The sequence below is a fragment of the Hippocampus bargibanti genome, linkage group LG06 (genome assembly GCF_051943395.1).
Source record: "Hippocampus bargibanti isolate YZ-2025 linkage group LG06, ASM5194339v1, whole genome shotgun sequence".
Taxonomy (NCBI): domain Eukaryota; kingdom Metazoa; phylum Chordata; class Actinopteri; order Syngnathiformes; family Syngnathidae; genus Hippocampus; species Hippocampus bargibanti.
In genome coordinates this window covers 22,311,052-22,330,776 of record NC_142739.1, presented here as the reverse complement: position 1 = coordinate 22,330,776, position 19,725 = coordinate 22,311,052, and the positions used below count along the sequence as shown (strand labels likewise).

The 19,725-nt window shown below is 40.2% G+C and overlaps 3 protein-coding genes across 5 annotated transcripts in view; 1 reads left to right on the top strand and 2 right to left on the bottom strand.

Moving 5' to 3' along the window:
* The window catches only part of rad54b (RAD54 homolog B), a 19,757-nt gene extending 9,167 nt beyond the window's left edge, over positions 1-10,590 (bottom strand). For 2 of the 3 annotated variants that reach the window (XM_088998819.1, XM_088998817.1), the window contains exons 1-4: positions 10,061-10,590; positions 9,092-9,260; positions 1,048-1,230; positions 59-352 (exon numbers count right to left, since the gene is read on the bottom strand). In XM_088998819.1, coding sequence (XP_088854945.1) covers positions 59-352; positions 1,048-1,230; positions 9,092-9,260; positions 10,061-10,207 — 793 coding nt within the window. In that variant the 5' untranslated portion in view covers positions 10,208-10,590. The remainder of the gene's footprint in view (positions 1-58; positions 353-1,047; positions 1,231-9,091; positions 9,261-10,060) is intronic. The other variant, XM_088998818.1, reaches the window with a different exon arrangement.
* Positions 3,290-6,057, bottom strand: fsbp (fibrinogen silencer binding protein). The gene is made up of 2 exons (XM_088998821.1): positions 5,576-6,057; positions 3,290-4,403 (listed from the first exon to the last, which is right to left on the bottom strand). The coding sequence occupies exons 1-2, from the start codon at positions 6,055-6,057 to the stop codon at positions 3,866-3,868; spliced, it is 1,020 nt and encodes a 339-aa protein (XP_088854947.1). The 3' UTR covers positions 3,290-3,865.
* Positions 6,320-19,725, top strand: rnf41l (ring finger protein 41, like). Its single transcript, XM_088998820.1, has 8 exons — positions 6,320-6,432; positions 9,708-9,796; positions 11,450-11,604; positions 11,787-11,993; positions 12,921-13,060; positions 15,699-15,861; positions 15,943-16,063; positions 17,907-19,725. Exons 4-8 carry the CDS (start codon positions 11,788-11,790, stop codon positions 18,309-18,311), a joined length of 1,035 nt encoding a protein of 344 aa, XP_088854946.1. The 5' UTR covers positions 6,320-6,432; positions 9,708-9,796; positions 11,450-11,604; position 11,787; the 3' UTR covers positions 18,312-19,725.

Here is a 19,725-nt window from a genome sequence, read left to right as displayed (position 1 = left end):
CATGATTAAAAAAACATTATTGAAGAAAGCAGATCTAAAACTGATTAACTCTACACACCGACAGCTTGCGAATCATGGCGAGGCCGGCAAATTTTTTCCTCCTTGGGTTGCAATCCAAGACGCTCCGCTCTCCCCAACAAAGAAGGGGGGCAAAAAGGTTTGGATGCTTGGCGATGTGAAGGCGGCAGAGGCGTCTTTTGAAGGATGTCTTCCATCCGTGCATCTTGGAAGCAGCGTCCCGTAGCAAAGGTTTCTGCTGATATGACTCCCATCACCTTCACTTCTTTGGCACCGATCGTCAAGGTCTCTCCCTCAGTGAGTGACGCCAGTTGTGATATTTTGTAGCCGCTTCCTATAAGAGCAGGACGTGCCATAACACGATCGTTATTTTCATTTTTTGCATGCCAATGTGGGACTGATTCAAATTTCCCTTGTGTGGTTCAAAAAAAAAGTTGAATATCTTGGTATACATTGTCATTGCAAGTGAATCCCTTTCAATGGTCATTCGAACAAAATAATACTGTGGCTTTATTTATGTACAGTGATACCTTGGCTTACAAACTTAATTGGCCCCCAGACAGTGTGTAAGGCGAAAAGTGTGTATCCCAAAAAATAATTTCCCATAGGAAACCATTAAAATGAGAATAGTCCGTTTCCAGGTCCCCATAAAACATAATGTTCTACATTCTAATTTTCTAAGCCTTAAAACTACACAAAATATACCTTATTTTATGTATAATAAATGTGCTATGGTATTATACTTAAAGAAATAAACTGTCCTTTAGAATAAAGTTTTGTTTTTCTACTTTCATTCCTTTCATCACTTTGCTGCTGTGAAATGTAAATTTCTCCACTGTGAGACTAATAAAGGCAAATCCAATCCAATCCAATGAAATACTTTCCTTTTACACATTTGTTTTCTCAGAGTATTTACTTGACATAAGCAGGGTGCTCTAGAGGAGGGGCCACAGTTGATTTTCGTGAACAGTAAAACCCTTTGAGGAATTTGGAGTTAAAGCTAAATGGATAAACCTGACATTGGCTCACCCTGTCCAATGTCTTTCCCCTCCATATTCTTCAGGGTGGCAGTGCGACCCCGTATCACTAGCACGGCGTCATCCTCCCAGTGCTTGTGTTTCTTTTTGCTGGCCTTACACCACATCACACTGAAGTACTGTGGTACGTCCTGGTTGTATCCTGTATTTGGCATGCCACATTTTTGAAGGGGGCCTGTGGAAAGAGGCAAAATAGTGATGGAGAGTATTTTGGATGCAGAGGCTGGCCCCATCAGCAGATGTCCCTGTTGCGCCGGTTGTGCTCTCAAAGCCACTCACATGAATTTAAAGGACAACCTACGTCTCCGGACAAGTTGTGTCCATAATTTGTAAAATGGCTTCAAATACGTAACTTCTACTGAGCGTATTTTACAAAGACTCCACCGCACATAGAATATTCCCAAAGTCTTGTTTTTGAGTTGGTGACGAGTCCTCACCCTACGTCACTGAAGGAACGCCCCTGACCGAAAAAAGGACACATTGTAGCAGTCCTTCCATCAGGTCAATGCATTTTGCTGTACTTGATTAATTCCTTACCACGGAGCTTTGTCGCCATTTTCTGCCTCTTTTAGTGCAAGACGTCTTGGGGTGACGCCACGAACAATTAATTTAAAAAAATGATAATAATCTGAACCTTTGTCTAGTAGTTTTCTTTTAATAGAAAACGACACAAACAATTAGAAAACCAAAAACTAACAGCCAACAATCAATTCCTTAAAGTACAATATGAAATTTAATTTAAATAAATTTCATTTTCACATCATTTTTTTTAGAAACATTGAATACAACATGACAGTATACAACAAAATATTCACAGTTGAACGTGGGGGAGGAGCATAAAGTGTGAGGCCAGACCATCATTATCGTGACATCATTTGAGACTTCAACTCGGTTAGTGTAATGTGAATGAAATGTGTTTTGCTCATTTACCTCACTTGACTTTTATTGGACGATTTCACTTTTCATTATACATGTGTAAGAAATTAAAAATGATAGCTTCCACTATATGGCATTGTTTTATGGCTGCAGCTAAATATTATTTTAACCATTAATAACCATATTTTCCGGTGAATAAGGTGCATTTAAAAGCCTTGATTTTCTTCAAAAGATGACCCTGCGCTTTATACGCAGGTGTGCCTTATACGTGAAGTAATATTGAGCCTCAATAGGTCTTGCAACACCTGTCAACAGCCACCGACACCCGATAGAAGAAATAGTGTGTAATGCCAGCCTCTATTGTCGCACCATATAATGTGGTGCGCCTTATATTTGGAGAACATTTATACATCATATTTGGAAAACTTTTTTCATTCATTTAAGGTGCGCCTTGTACTCCGGTGCGCCTCATATATGGAAAAAGTTTGAAAATACACCATTCATTGGGGGTGCACCTTATACACCGATGTGCCTTATACATCAGAAAACACGGTAATCTGTGGATTGATTTGATTTTTAAAACATGTAAGTTTAAAAAAAAAATGCATAAATAGTCGTGTCATAATTCGATTATCGGCATCATGTCAAAAAATAGTTGATCAGCGTTTTTCAAATTAAATCAGATGGTTGTTGATGTTGTATTTTAGTGAGGAAAAAAATCTGTCAATATTTACGGTTGAGGGGGGGGGGGGGTTTGAAAGATTTAAAGAATTGTAAGTCTCTTGACTATGAATCAATTATCTGAAATAATCATTGATTAATTTGGAAATGGACTGTTTTAAGGCTCACCATGAGATTTTGTAAACAGTTTGACAAGATATAAAAAGACATCATAGATTTTAAATCTGTCCTCATCTGCTACATAGACGTTTGATTTGTGTAACATCAAATCGAAAGAAATAAACATGAACAATTGTTTTCTGGAATTATTCACAATGAAATACTTTTTTTTAACGATTGGAAGAACTAAAGATGGAAGGCGGTACACTTTTTTTTAATTTATATTTGGTGCTAGCTTCATGCATCAATTATTTGACCAAAATTCCCAAATAACAAAAACGTAAAAATATTTGAAAAGTACTTAGCACAGAAAGTATGTGTCTATGTAATTTTTGCCTGCCATTTTGGTTACTTCCGGGTTGAGTAAACGCTGGCGCATGTGGCTGCCACTGCTCACCCTCAAAAAAATATCCTGTGACTGCAAAGTGTCCTTGAGAATTTTGAAAGGCGCTTATAAATGAAATGTATTATTATTATTGTCATTGTCATTATTATTATTACTATTATTATTATTATTATTATTATTATGCACATGTTTCAAAATGAAATACAATCACCGAAACTAGTGGGCAAGCGCTTCGTAATTGACAGTGCGACACAGTGTAAGCCAACAATTAATTTTACCCAGGTGAGTAGAATTGAAAACGTCCAGAATTGTGTGTGCTTTTCGCAAGGCGGCTGTGAAGAAGCAGACGTGAACGTGATGGACCAACGCCTTATCGTGATGGACCAAGCGGACCTAGCTCATGACCGTGGTCATTGGCTGGTTAAACTGATCGGCTCTGTGAAGACCCCACTTATTAAGACCGGGCCTTCACATGGAAACATCATTTATTTTTATTATTTCTCAAGGCGTTATTGCCGTACCTTTACTGCTTTTTCATTTTTAGCATAAAACGGAATATTTTGTTGTGCGTGTGACGCATCTAAGGACTGCAGTCTATGGAAATGCTTTGGCGACTCTGTCACTGTGATAATGTACTAAAAAGTGGTATTTTCTAGCCTTCCAATACCTTTATTAAAAAATCTATGTCAAAGTGGATCTCTTATATCACGTTCCAGGCACTGACTCAGATCGATTAAGTTCCATTTTGCTAAAGAGGGATGGACAACCCATGTCGAAGTCGGGCCACTTTCAGCTTCTCTACTTTGATCTTGACCCTCAAAAGTTCCTCCTCCAACTGCTGCTTCCTCTTGAGCCCTTCCCTCTTCTCCTCAAGGTACATTGCCACTTTCCTGTGATTGGCTAACACCAATTCGTGCTCCTCTTTGGCGAGGTGCAAAGGGCGGAAGCGCTCGGACTCGTGATGAGGGTAAACGTTATTGGGGTAGAAGTCGTGGTGTAAAGACAGCGGCGATGTAGAGAGGGGGATGTTGACAGACGAAGGGGCAGGAGATGACGATGCATCATAATTTTGGATGCTGTCCGCGTGCTGGGTTGGTATCAGCTCCGGGCCCGCCTCCGGACGCAGATCTTCGTTCGTGGATGGGAGATACGGAGGGGGTTTGACATCATCTTTGGTGTCCAGATGGACCGCCTCATGGGGAATGGTGGGCACAGCTGCTGAGTAGTCCTGAGGGCTGACCAGAGAGGCGTTGCTGCCAGGAGGCTCGATGGGAGATGGGTGCTTACTGTATGATAATCAGAGGATGGATAGAGTGACAATAGAGAAAATAAGAGCTAGAGGAGGTTTATTTAAAGATTTAAAAAATTGGCAATTGCATTATAATGGCTTCCAACAATAGTGAGTGGAAGCAAAATTCGAGTTAGCAAATTCACACATCAGTTTTTATGTTTTTGTGCCGCTTTAGTTATTTAACTGCACTGTATCATATTTTCTGGACTATAAGGCACACCTTCAATGAATGACATATTTTAAAACCTTTTCCATATGTAAGGCACACTGGACAATAAGGCGCATGGTCAGTTTTTGAAGAAAAAAAAATGAAGGCTTTTAGGTGCGCCTTACAGTGCGGAAAATAAGATAGTTCGAAAACATGAAACCAGGGATATCCAAATTCAGTCCAAAGGGGCCAGTGCCTTGCCTGTTTTCCATTTCTCTCTGCTGAAACACACCTGATTCAAAGGACTGACTTCAGACACCACCACATTAAGATGATGATACAGTAAAGTCTCGTTATATCGATATTCTCGGGAGTCCGAAAAAATATCGATATAACCGGACTATCGATATATCCGATCCTGCGGCATGTAAATTTTCTCCTTGCGTTCATAGAAATAGTATCGTAATAAGCAGTACTATCGATATAACCGATATCGATATAATGAGACTTTACTGTATCATAATGTATTAAGAATTAAATGATTAACACAGGAAATTACAACCAATTTTAGGTAGATGTCAATTTTTTGAAAATTGTAACAATTTGCTGTAAGGCTCTGGTGTATGTTTGCCCATCCATGTTCTACTCAGTGCTGGAGTTTGTAAATGTTACATTTCAAGTAAATATTAAAGCCATATAATACAACAAAACAGCAACACTATTTTTGGTATTGTTCTCCATTAACAAATTAAAAAAAGACATTCAAATCTGAAATAAATAAATCTCTAGCTCTGGATTAATATGATTATATTCATCATTCAAATCTCATTCTGTTGTTAAAAGGTTTCTGAAGGCTACTTGCATTTTACTGGAGGGATGTAGTAGGCACTCTGATTTTCTTACATTCTTATATTTAAGCTAAAAAAACAACATAAACAAAATGATTTAGCAGCTTCTGCCGAATTATTTTTTTGCACGTCCTACTAATCTCTTGCTGGTTGTGGTGAGTCACTGTGTACCTGCGCGGAGCCAGGTCCTTTTCGTGGATGGCCACATTCTGAAACAGGTGAGGGATCATCTCCATGACTCTCTTGGTTGGCTCTGAGATGCTGGCTCTGTATTCCGGCTGGGTGAGCCTCTGTTGCATCACTTCCTGTTTGGCTGACTCCTTCAATCTTTTGTAAAGAGTTCTGAGGCCCTGCGCTGTGCGGTGTGGCCTGTCGTCACTCAGGGCATTGTACTGTTCCGATATGGTGTCCCAGCACTTGTTCTTGTCCACAATGACTGCATGTTTGTTGGTGTGTTCCTCCAGAATGCGGATGTGAGGCCGTACGAGCTTCAACAGATCCAGCTTCTCTGAGAGAGTGAAGTTTGAGGAGCGAGCTTTCCCCACCAAGCTGGAAAGGAACACCGAACCGGATGCCATCTTACAGCTGTCACCACGTGCCAGCTTTCTTTTGTTGTCCTGCTGCAGGATTCTATGATTTCCACTCAGTGGCATAAAGTTAAAACTGATTTAACTGCTCAATATCTCTTGTTTCTCCTCTTCTTAATCAAAATCCAACGCGGGGAGGGGATGATATCTCACAAGCGTGAAACCTCTCCACTCCTTGGTTTCCTACCTGTTTCCTTGCACGAGAAAATCAGGCTTCTGTCGTGCACAATAAGAATCAGGCTTAACTAGGCGAGCCTCGATTAGGCCCCCGCCTACCTCCCATGGTTTTGGATGAATTCCTCCCATCTTAGACTGACGTAGCAAAGCCGCTTAAACCCAGCCCGACCTACTTACAGCTCGGCCTCTCTAAACCCCAAACCGAGCACAGCGAAAACACGTATAGTCTCAACACACAACAAAAGATGGCGACACGCATACAAGGTGGGGGTGTTGTTAGAATTTTTTTTTTATTTTGGGTTGATCGAATGTTTCACTGGAAAGAGAGAGAGGCGCGAGTTTAACTAACTACAGTAAACGCTGGGAGGAGTTTAAGGGACCTGACTGCGGATGCGCGTCAGGGAAGCTACATGCTAGCAAAACCGTTAGCATGGAGCTAACGGTTTTGTTCTTCAAATGGATCGCCATTTGTTTAAACGGCGTAATCGAAAGAACCCTCCATCTGGAAAGCGGATAGGGGGTGTGTATACACGCGGGGCAGGGAGCCCAATTGTGTGCTCGTCAGGAGCTGAATACGTAATTTAGACCCCCTCCCCTCCGGCTGTCGCTGTTCAATGCCGCCGGGGTTCAACGCAGTCGAGCGCGAGCGTCTCTGTTGTGACTATTTTTTGTTAGCATCCAAATACAAGCGATGGTTTGTGTCAACTGCAAACTAAGTTAAACTGTAGGTGCTTTTTTAATAAACGATAATACATGTATCTCCATTGGTCTGGTGGGGTCAGGTTCAATTTGGATCGTCTGGTCTGAAAAGTAAAGGGGAGTGTATCATAATTCTGAATACCCACCAGAGGGAGACGCTCTGAAAATATAGTTACAGTAAACCCCAGTCTATTCGTGGTTTGAATTCACGACTACATGAGCTTTTCCTATGAATGACGGGAACGCCAGTTTTTTCTAGACATAATCTTTACAGAATGCCTGGAGTCATTTCAATTAATGTATATGGTCACTGAATCATGCAGTGAGTTTACGATCCAGCGCTGAGGTTAATATTCACTTGAAGGAAAGTGTTTACGACCCTTAGTACACGTCTGTGTAAGCTCTCAGTCGTACAGGAGTGGTCCATCGATGAAAAGGTTTCTTCAGCCGTCATCTGTACTTCTTTAAAGGTGTCGGACGTTTCGCTTCTTATCCAAGAGGCTTCGTCAGCGAACTAAAGTATTTTGCTGGTAGTTTCAGCCCCATATATATATATATCACTACTGTCCAGTACAGATGACAGCTAAAGAAACATTTTTATCGACGAACCATAGTACAGTTACTTACAGACAGAACTTTAGTTTGAGTGATGTACATCCAATAAAATTACTGCTTGGTGAACCTATATTGTAATTATTTAATCTTCTTTTCCTATCGGCTTTTCCCTTTTTCCCCAGAACGAATCAGTGACCTCCATCTTCAGAAGTTTGATTTGCATGTTTGTTTTGGCCAAGCTTTTATGTCGGTTGCCCCTCTTGATACAACCCTCTGTATTTATCCGGGCCCCTTGTGGCCACAGAACAAACAACTCTGTGAAATTAATAATAATAATAATAATAATCCATTTAATTTCCAAGCGCCTTTCAAAACTCTCAAGGTCGCTTTACAGTCACTTGGGTATTGGTTTTTCAATGGGTGAGCAGCGGCAGCCACACGCACCAGCATAAAGATAAAGATGCTTGATAAAAGGCCCCCCAAACACAAAATGGTCATCTGTACAGCAACATTCAAATAAATTAAAACTACTCAACATTTGATGACAATGCTCTGATCTTACCGTGCATGAAATGGACATTTCTTTGCCCCCATTTCATCACGTGTTGTTAATAATGTTTGTACATACGAATGTCCATACAGTGAATGTATACCACTAATATTCCAGCTGCGATATAATTCAGTCCATCTTACTGTCCTGAAATATTTGTCAAATATTGTAAAACAGGGAAGGTGCGGGGCATTTAAAAATAAATTATAATTGTAATACCGGTATCTCATAATGTTAGCTGCTTATTCTGCAGTCCTGTCTTACTAAGATCAATCATTTAAAGGACAACCGACACAATTTTTTTGTTTCCTAACTGACATCAGAAAAACGTTTTATACCATCTAAAATACCCAAACCACGCAGGCTGATATTTTTAGTCAAATGCAAAACACTAATAAAAATGAGTTAAAGTGTCCCAAAACCACTTCAAAATGACCTCAGAGATGGCGAGTTTCAGAAGGTCCCGCCCCCTTGTTCGTGACGTCACGCCAGGACGTCTTGCCTTGCCCGAGAATCAAAACAATGGCTTCAGAAAGTTCCGATTTGGAGAAGATGCTTTCTTGTTCCTCATCCAGTTATGAATATGATTCAAATAGTGCTGAAGAGGAAAGCATAAATGTTTGCAATCGATTAAAGAAGTCCTTCCGTATCAATTCGAGCCGTCAGGACTCCAATGTAGCGTCCCAGAAAATGCACAAGATGGCGCCCAAGCTCCGTTGGAAATGGGCTGATTTGTCTGCTGGGAATTTGTGTCAACTAGTATCAAATAGTAGTCTTGGTGCAACACACAACGATTCACCATCACGTTATGTGTTTTCCTTCTAATTTCACCATCAACACGAAGTTTTCAGACCAAACAAAGTACCCAATATGCATTGCGTGTCGCTTTCTCGGTCAGGGGCGTTCCCTCCGTGACGTCACGTCAGGAATCGTCACCAACTCGAAAACAAGACTTCCTGAATGTTCAGCGCGAGTCTTAAAACGTAAAATATAGCTATATGCGGTGGAATCTTTGTAAAATACGTTCATTAGAAGTCATTTGAAGTGATTTAACAAATTATGGACACAACCTGTCCAGAAGTGTCGGTTGTCCTTTAAGAAAGTTGGTGATCTCCTTACCTGCTTCTCTGTTGTCTTGTGTTGTGAACTCCTGTGCACCCGGATCTTTCACAGCAACATTCTCATTTTGCGTTGCACTGAGTACCCGTGCCAGTGCCTTGGACAAAGTTGGTGCTGAATGGACATGTGAACTTTTGTTGGGAGGTGGAGCTGCCAGACTTCTCTGGACCTGGTAGGGAAGTAGATTTGTTAGGAGAGACGAGATGAGAACGACAGTGCATCTAATAGGTCAAAGTTACAACTCCCACCCCTCACTTTTGGGCCTTTTCCACCATGCTTGTTCCTGGCCAGTGCTCAGGTTAGCGCCAGTTCTTTCTTTTTCCACGACCAAAACTGTCTGGAGCTGGAATTTGGTGTTTAAACTGACCCCAATTATTTGTTGGGCCAGACTCTGGCACCACCTACACCAGGGGGTGCAGTGATCACGATGATGGCTCTTTGCTGGTGGAAATCCAGACATTCTTCGTATCTTCGTAAGCACAGGCCCCGGTGCCCAATGAGCACCAAGGTTTTTTTTGTCTAGAAGGGGTAGTAGACTGCAGACATTTTTCTATGGCCCTGTTCATATTACAATATCAAATTAACACACAGTAATTGTGTACTATGTGTGTGACAGGTGCTGTTTACTTCTCCCGTACAACTCAACACGAGGAAAGTGTATGTGACAGCAAGAAATGCTGCACAATTTCAGGGATTTCAATTTAGGTGAGTTGAGACACACATCAGAGCTTTTGAATGGTTCACCCCTAAGGTACAATACAATACAATACAATACAATACAATACATATTGATGTATATACTCACAAGGTAGGGAAGGGGGATTGATTGTGTATGTTTGTTTTCCTGGCTCACTAGTCATATAAAGTAAAGTATGTATTTTGTTTCAACATAATTTGTTTCAAACAATTTTGCATCCCCTCACAAGTTACAGCTGGTAGAACCTAGTTCAATAACAATTGATAGTTTACCTTATTGAAGACATTGTCCACGCCAAGTTTGGAGCACTGGGTCTTGTTTTCTGCGCCAGTATACGAAGTCGTAGCTCCAGGAGGCACAAAACGAGGCTTTTTCAACACATTACCCCGTAGCTGACTGGGAGCAGCTGAACGTCTCATTTTTATAACACCCTTATTCGTTTAATAAAAAGAACAGAAAACAAGAGATATGATTACATGTATACGGGCCTTTTGGAAAGACTGGACTGCGCACAATAGTCGGATAACTTGAATATACTGTATATAGAAAATAACGATGGCTACGAAGAACCGTACTTGCTCCAACACTTCGTTCTATGTTTAATCTCTCTAACTGCTTCAAACAGCAAGACGTATGGCGAATACGGTTAAGAGTGTATGAAAGTCCATGTCATAATTTATATGTTGCCTAATATTACCGTATTTCATTCAACCTTTCTTGACATCTGCATTTGTTACGAAAACCTTCGACATTTATAGTATACGAGTCCTACGTGTTGTTTTCCCTGTTTTTTTTTCCCGCTGGGTGATCTCTAAATTTGATTGGTTGTAATCCAGGAAGTGTGTGAGGCAAATTCTAAAAGGGGAACGTTTGTTTTAACACACCGTCTAAGTGAAATCACTTCAGGCATTTAAAGTTGTTCATAAAAACAAACACATCTAAACAAACAAATGTATAACCAGTCCATTTGTAAAATGTTCTTGCTAATTTGAGTTTACATTCGGTTGCTAAGAGGAGTCCAGAAAGTGAAAACCGTGCAAAGTATAACTTTGGCCACAAGTGCTTCTACTCAACCGACAGTTAAATACCGATAAATAGAAGCGCCCGTGGCTCGACTTGGATTTGTTGTCGCCGGTGGAAAATCAAGAATACGAAAAAAATACGGAAGCGACGGTGTCCAATTAATAACCACGTGACTGATAGGGACCTGTACTATAAATATTTGATTCACCGCAAACGTGAAAAGCATTTCATTTGGACAAATTCAATGCCCCGTCCCCTTTAAAAAAAAAACATCTTGGAAAAAAAATATCCATACGGTTATAAACTTTTCAACACGCATAATGTTATTCCTATTAAACACATTAACCCATCATAAACGAATGAGATTGTTATGGGGTGTTGATTTTTGACGTCATCCACTGCTTTGCCGTTTAATCCAATCAATGAAGGAGAGTTTAATCCAAATTAATCCCATATCCAGAGATAGAGCGGCCTACAGGGAAATGCTTGGGTAATCTTTAACTGCAAAACCGTTAAACAGCTCACTTGGTAAAACAAGACATACATCAACATGTGAGTGTCATATGATATTCTACCTCATTTGTTCCGACTGTCGTTTGACAGCTGTTTTCCTGTAACCTCAAATCCTTTGTTGTCAGGGATGCCGCTCCATGGAGATGCACTCCCAGGGGCAGGGGTGGGATTTAGGAGAGAGGGGGATTCTTATCTTGATGGAGCAAGAAGAAAATAAGACGGGAAGAGCATAGTTTGGGGGAGAAGAGTCACCCTTGGAGGTCACCAAATCAACCGAAAGGTGAGCACTGGATATGAACAAGATTTAAATATATAGGTCTTTCATCAGAAAATGACTATTACAATTGTTATATTTAGATGTTAGCATCTAATGGCTCTGAGCAGCCACTATAAATTTGATATCTCCTACACTGCGTGGTCTGTTATCATTCTTGCTTTATTATTATTGTGTTTTTTTTTTAGGATGGGTTATGACCGGGAGAGGTTTGTGGGCTACGTGAACGAGGGCCTCCTGTGTTGTGTTTGTCGCGACGTGTTGCGACGACCCCTGCAGGCACCCTGCGAGCATGCCTTCTGCAGCGCCTGCATCAGTAGCTGGTTACTCCATCATCACACTTGTCCCGAAGACCGGCAGCCGCTGGACGTTGGCAGCCTTAAACCTCTCTACAGGTTGTGTAAAAAGTTGGTTGTTAATAGTATTCATATTGTGGCACTACAAGAAAAAACTCAATTACTTTCCCAAAGTCAGTTGGGATAATAATAATACTTGTCATTTGTAAGCGCCTTTCAAAACTCTCAAGGTCACTTTACAGTCACAGGATACGTTTTTTTTTTCCTGTGGGTGAGCAGCGGCAGCCACGTGCGCCAGCATTCACTCAACCCAGTTAGAAAGCTAGCTAGCTAATAGATAGCTAATTCTATAGCTAAGTAACTCGGCTAGAAAGCTAGCTAGCTAATACATAGCTACCAGATAGCTAGCTAGGTCTTCACTCAAGCCGGAGGTAATAAGATCCAGCTCACTGGTGACACTGGATGGAAAGTGCTATAAAATATCCACGGACAAATAAAATGGGAAATGAATGAAATAGGAATCAAATAAAATTAACTGCTGATTCACAAATTTATTTGGGAATTGAAAATATGACACAGCGCCATTCCCAATTTTTTTCTTCCTGGGTTGCCGATAAAGCGCTGGCCAGACCTCTGATAATGTTTTCCCCACCACAAGGGGGCAGCATTTCCGTTTTGTTTCCATTTTAGAGCTTTGTTCCAGCTTCAGCTGTTGTTAAAGCACTATATAAACCAATATGTGTATGTATTGCATTGTATTTTGGACAACCACCCTCATTTCAAGCTCATATAACTCCACACCCATATAATTTAGGAATTAACTTTTTTTTCTCATGTAAGAAGAGATTCTAACATTTCTTACGCTGCATTGAATGTTTATATAGTCCAAAAACTCAATATTCTGTGGGTCCTGGAATTTGAGTGACAATGAAAAAAACCCTGGCAGTGGAGTGGACACATTTTTGCACGTCTGGCAGTGAATGAGTTAAATTGTCTTTTTTTTTAAAACATGTTTTGTATTCACAGGTACATGCGTAATGATCTCAATCGTCTGCAGATCCTCTGCGTCAACGCAGGACAAGGTTGTGAGACAGTGTGCTCTTTGGAGAACCTTCACACGCATGAGGAGGAGTGTGACTTTGCCTTTTTGTCATGCTCTAACTCGGGTATGAAGACTTACTTTTCAACCACATGAAATCATTCACTATTAACTCATTCATTGCCAGACGTGTGCAAAAATGTGTCCACTCCAGTGCCAGGGTTTTTGTCATTGTCACTCGAATTCCAGGACCCACTGAATATTGAGTTGTAGGATTACATAATCATTCAATGCAGCATAAGAAACCGTAGACTCTCTTCTTTCATCCGAAAAAAAAGTTAATTTCTAAATTATATGGGTCTGGAGTTATATGAGCTTGAAATGAAGGCGGCTGTCCAAAATACAATGCAATAGAAACAGTACATGTATTGCTATTTATTTGCTATCTATGAGCTATCTGGCTGACTAGCTGGATATCTATAACTTATATGGCTATCTGGATGGCTAGCTAGCTTTCTATCTATTAGCTATCTATTGGTTCTCTATTAGCTAGCTTTCTATCTATTTGAGTTACCTCTTGGTTGAGTGAACGTTGGCGCGTGTGGCTGCCGCTGCTCACCAACATAAAAACTTTTTCTGTGCCTGAAAAGTAACCTTGAGAGTTTTGAAAGGCGCTTGTAAATGAAATGTATTATTATTACCGTATAGCGCATTAACAATAGCAAACGCTGGAACAAAGCGCTAACATGGAAAAAAGGGAAAATCCGTCCCCTTGTGGAAAAGAATACATAATAATCCATTTAATTTCTAAGCGCCTTTCAAAACTCTCAAGGTCACTTTACAGTCACAGGATCAGTTTTTCTGCGAGTGAGCAGTGGCAGCCACACGCGCCAGCGTTCACTCAACCCGGAAGTAACTCAAATAGATAGAAAGCTAGCTAGCTAATAGATAACTAATAGATCACTAGCTAGCTAGTTAGATAGCGTTAACATTTTTGGATGACTTTTGGGTGTCATTTTCCTCTAAAATTCATGAAAACAGAAAATAAATATCTCCCCCCCAAAAAAGTTATTTTTCTGGAAAAACAAAAATCAAAACATACAAAAATGTGTGAAAAGAAAAACAAAAAGGACAAATTCTTGTTTAAATTCTTACCCAAAAACGCAACAAAACTGTTGTGTTGATTGAATGGAGCATATTTATTCAGTTGTTTTGTTGCGTAGATAGCCAACAGATAGCTAGCGAGATAGCTAGCCACCCAGAAAGCTTCATAGCTAATATACAGCTAACGATATAGCATTAATTTGTTAATGACTCGAGGACACAGAGAAAACAGACAGAAAGAAAACATTGCCAGAGGCCATGACCAGCGCTTTATCGGCATCCAAGCTTGAAAAAAAAAAAAAAAAACAGAACAAATTCGGGAATGGCGCTCTACGTCATATTTTCAATTCCCAAATAAATTCCTGAATAACAGTGAATGAGTTAATATAAATTTCTAACAAATATATATCCATGTACAGTGTAAAAGTAATCTGAAACCAATGGCAATGTGTGAGAATAACAGGTGGCTCCATTGTTGCCATGGTGACCGTACAAGTGGGGGTCAATTTCCCATAATTCTTTCATAGGTTTTTGCGGACAAACCATGCTCTTGTTCTCTCAACATGACGGTAACATGTTTTTTACTGGTAGGAATGGCAATTGTGTGGGATTGTTACATGCTGCGGTGTGCAACTTTTGGCTTCCTGTGATCGTCGTATATGACAGGTGTCAAAGTCAAGGCCCGGGAGCCAAATCTGGCCCGTCACATGATTTTATTCAGCCCGCGAAAGCATATCAAGCATGTATGAAAATGTCAAAATGTATCATTTATCTATCAAAAAGTACATCTTTTTATGCCAGGATGCTTGCTAAAGTTTGAAAGAAAATTTACTGCCTTGTTTGCCTTGCCCTGTTACAAAGTTTCTGGCTTTTAGAAGCTATGATTCAACAACCAACAGAAATGTAGACAATCATTTTACATTTACTCAGCCGTAGTATGCAGTGATACATTGGCTTACGAACTTAATTGGTTCCTAGACAGTGTGTGTAAGGTGAAACATGTGTATCCCAAAAATTAATTTCCCATAGGAAACCATTAAAATGAGAATAATCCGTTCCCAGGTCTCCATAAAAAAAAATCTACTTTCTAATTTTCTCTTCTTTCACCATCTTGAGGAATGATTGTAGGTGCTTCCTCCATGATAATTTTATCTAGTTCCTCATCAATTGTGTTCTGTTTAGCTGGGTTGATAGCTTTTTGCATCAAGTGTGCAGATGGCTTGTGCGGGTTGTTTGTGGAGCCTGATTGATGGGATATTTTAACCTTGCAGTCTACACTCTGCCTTTGAACTATCAAAGTTGAGACTCTCTCACTGTCGCCTGCCTGTCTCTTTAATGTTTAAACCACCGCCCCTCACTGCTGTGTTCTTGACCAATAAAATGGCTTTAACCGAAGACTGGGGGCGGGGAATAGAGGACAAAAACAGTCGGCTGCCATTTTGTTGTTAGAACGGGCTCGTTCGTGAACGACACATCACCCATTGAGTCAGCTCCGTGTACCAAAAAAAGTTCATATGCCAAAGTAAAGTTCGTATGCCAAGGTAAAATGTTCATAAATGTAACGTTTGTAAACCGAAAATTTCATAAGCCAAGGGGTTCGTAAACTGAGATATCACTGTATTTTTTTTTGTATGAAAAGAAACACTCCTGTTGTTTTGCAGGGTGTCCCGCTCAAATTGAAAGACGCGGTTTGGAAGCTCACCTATCAGAATGTAACTTCTGTAGCCGAGAATGTCCCAACGGCTGCGGCCACACTCTTCTCTCCACCGAGATGTCACAACACAACTGCGTGGCAGAGCTTCGTTCTGAAGTGGAAACGCTGCGGTATGTAATTGTGAGTGGAGCAAGTGGACTACCAATACCTGCCACCTATCATAACATTACACTCAAACGTGTACCTTGAAGGGTTGAGATGCTGTGCAAGGTGGAGGAAGTGAGACGGGAGATGGAGTCTCGCTTGGATTCGCAGAGGAGACACATGGTGCAGAAGGAGTCACAACTGAAGAATGAAGTTGAGGAGGTGAAGGTAACACGCCCACAAATACTGTAATTTCAATTTTTTTCCCCACATTGAATAATGGAATTGGTTACTTAAAATGCAGAAACTATCTATCTATCTACCTACCTCTCGCTATACGTATATCCATCCATCCATTATTTATTTATTCATTCATTCATTCGAATATTTATTCATATATGCATCCATCATATTCATTTGGCAGCCTATTTATTATTTTTCCATCTATTTTTTGATTTATTGCAAGGTTTCAAGTCAAAATATTTTGGGATGTTTGGTTAGTTAAAATGCAGAAACTCTCTCTCTCTTGGCTATTGGCTATCCATTAGCTAGCTGGCTAGCTTTCTATCTATTTGAGTTACTTCCGTGTTGAGTGAACACTGGTGCGTGTGGCTGCCGCTGATCACCCACAGAAAAAATATATCCTGTGACTGCAAAGTGACCTTGAGAGTTTTGATAGCCGCTTGGAAATTAAATGTATTATTATTATCTTTCTATATGCTAAATTAAAATGTAGCATTTTTTTGTGATTCACATATGAAAATGTATATATCTTTTGTATCATTTACATGTCTTGTAAATCACAGAATATTATCAGTAAAACATTTACAATATAAATAGTGTACACATGTATTTTATGAAAAAATAGGCTAGATTATAATAAACAGAATTGTAAAATGAGAATGTATCATTCTATTCATAACATACAAAAAGCTATTTTAGAAATATCATTCAACACATTTTTTAAAATTTCACTTTACATCATTGAAATGCATTCTGGGCCTTTTTTTTCATTCACTACCGGACGATGTGCAAAAATGTGTCCACTCCTGTGCCTGGGTTTTCGTAATTTTCACTCAAATTGCAGAACCCAAAGAATATTGAGGTTAAGGACTACATCAAGATTCAATACAGCGTTAAAAACCTGAGACTCTTCTTTCATCACAAAAAAAGAGTTAATTCCTAAGTTATATGCGGCTGGAGTTATCTTAGCTTGAAATGGGGGCGGCTGTACAAAATACAATCCAATACATAATACATATTGATTTATATAGCGCTTTAACAACAGCTGAAGCTGGCACAAAGAGGTAGCATGGATAAAAGGCCATTGCTGCCCCCTCGTGGAAGGAAAAAAAAAACATTGCCAGAGGTCTGACCAGCGCTTTATCGGCACCCCTAGATAGAAAAACCAAAACCTGAACAAATTCGGAAATGGCGCTTGTTAGAGATGTTCGATCAGACACTGTGGACAAAGACTCAAACACAGATTGTCTTAACTGCCGGCAGGAGACGCAGCCATTCATGGCAGACGCCTGAACTCTGCAGCCCTCTGCCAAGCTATTTATTGAGAATATATGCAAATTAAAGTGATACATTAGTAAAACACAGTTTTCTTGATTAGAATACCACACCTCTCGAGTACTCAGCACGAACAGCTGTAAGCAATAAAACATTGTCTTTTCCATGAACTGATAATTTTGTAACCTGGCTAATGAGTTCTTCATGTGAAGGTGTTTCAAGTCGTAAATTGCTTCGGTGAAAAGGACAGTTTAACAAGCTGTGTCTGTTGACCTCAGATTGACCCCAGGTTGTCTGTGCTTCAATTGTGTATTCGAGTCACACATGTCCACCAAGCATATAACAGCATGAAACTTTTAAATATGATAACTTCTTATTCCCCATCAGCGCTCCATGCCGTGCTTTTTTAATTCCTGAATAAATTTGGGAATGGCAACCAATGAGTTAAAAGTGTGATGTGGCCCAATTCCCAATGATACAATGTATGGCCTCATATTTAGAAATTTAGGATGATTTCAAATTTGCATGACATTTTTCTGTCTCTATTGCACAGGGCCAGTTATCCCGTGTCATCTGTGACGTGCGTGCCCTACTTGGAGCAGAACATCTAAGGCGACAAGAACTGGCAGAGATAGAGCTGGAGAAGAGAGAACTGTTGGAGCTCCTCCGAGACAGGCACCCCATCAGGAATCCGCAGTTTGACGACCAACTGGGCCAAGATCATCTTCAGGAAGATCGACAGACATCCGGATGGCAAGCTACCTTCCGGCCACCGAGACAACAGCGGAGGGTGACTTCTTTGAAACTCCACAGCGTCTCGCTTCATGCATCTCAGGCTTTAAACGGACCCGGTTGTGCATCTTCACCTCAGCCAGGTGAAGGTGCACGTAAGAACGGAAGCCAGAGTCTAACGCCGGATTGCGTCAAAAAGAAGAGTCGTGAAGTGACGGTGATCTGAGTAGACCATATCCAAGACGAGCCAAATAAGAAAATATGTTTTTTTTATAAATAAATAAAGCCAATTTGACTCTAGAGCAAAGAGTGGTCTCCGAAAGAATTTTAGAAGCAATACTGAGATGTTTGAATATACATACAGTGATACCTGGGCTTACGAACTTAATTGGTTCCCAGACAGAGTGTGTAAGGCAAAAAGTGTGTATCCCAAAAATTAATTTCCCATAGGAAACCATTAAAATGAGAATAATCCGTTCCCAGGTCCCCATAAACTATAATTTTCTACTGTCTAATTTTCTACGCCTTAAAACTACACGAAATATACCTTATTCTATGTATAATAAATGTGCTATGGTATTATAATTAAAGAAATAAACTGTACTGTATAATAAAGTTGTTGTATTTACCTTTGTGATGGTCGTTGATGGCTTGATGGAATGTGTAGCATTTGTAGTCCTTGATAATGTCTCAAGGATTCTCTTCCCACCTTTAAGTCCCATCTCAAAACCCACCTATTTAAATTAGCATTTTTTGTGTAGCTCTCTTGTTTCTATTTATAATTGTATTTTATTTATTGCATTGTATTTGTGATTATATTTTATTTATTATAGTACCTATGCTTGTCGGTGACTATAATGTGTCCTTGAGAGCTTTGAAAGGCGTTTAAAATGTAATGTATTATTATTATTACTATTACATCTTTGAAGTTGTGATATTGCAACAGCAACAGATGCAAGCAGACACACTAGAAACATCATTAATAGCTGGTTCCCTTGCTTGTCTTTTCATTTCAAATTGATGGCTAGTGCGGGTTATTTGTGGAGCCTGATTGATGGGAATTTTTTACCTTGCAATCTACACTCTGCCTTTGAACTATCAAAGTTGAAATGAGTCCAAATTTCACTGTTTTCTATCCATTTTGTCACGCTCTCTCTGTCGTCTGCCTGTTTTTTTAATGTTTAAATCACCACCCTCACTGCTGCGTTCTTGACCAATCACGTGGCTTTAACCGAAGACTGGGGGCGGGGTATAGCACCAAAAAATGTTGGCAGCCATTTTCTTTTTTGGAGAATGTCTTCACTCTCTCTCTCTCTGTCTGTAAACCCGCCCTCACTGCTGCGTTCTTGACCAATCACGTGGCTTTAACCGACGACTGGGGGCGGGGAAGAGAGGACCAAAACAAGCCGGCTGCCATTTCCTTGTTAGGAGAACGGGCTCGTTCGCGAACGACACATCACTTGTTGTGGCAGCTACGTGTGTATCCCAAAAAATAGTTCGTATGCCAAGGTAAAATTTTCATAAATTTAACGTTCGTAAACCGAAAAGTTCGTAAACCAAGGGGTTCGTAAACCGAGGTATCACTGTACATATTTGCATGCAAATTCACTTCAGTTGTAATCATTTGACTGTCGGTATAC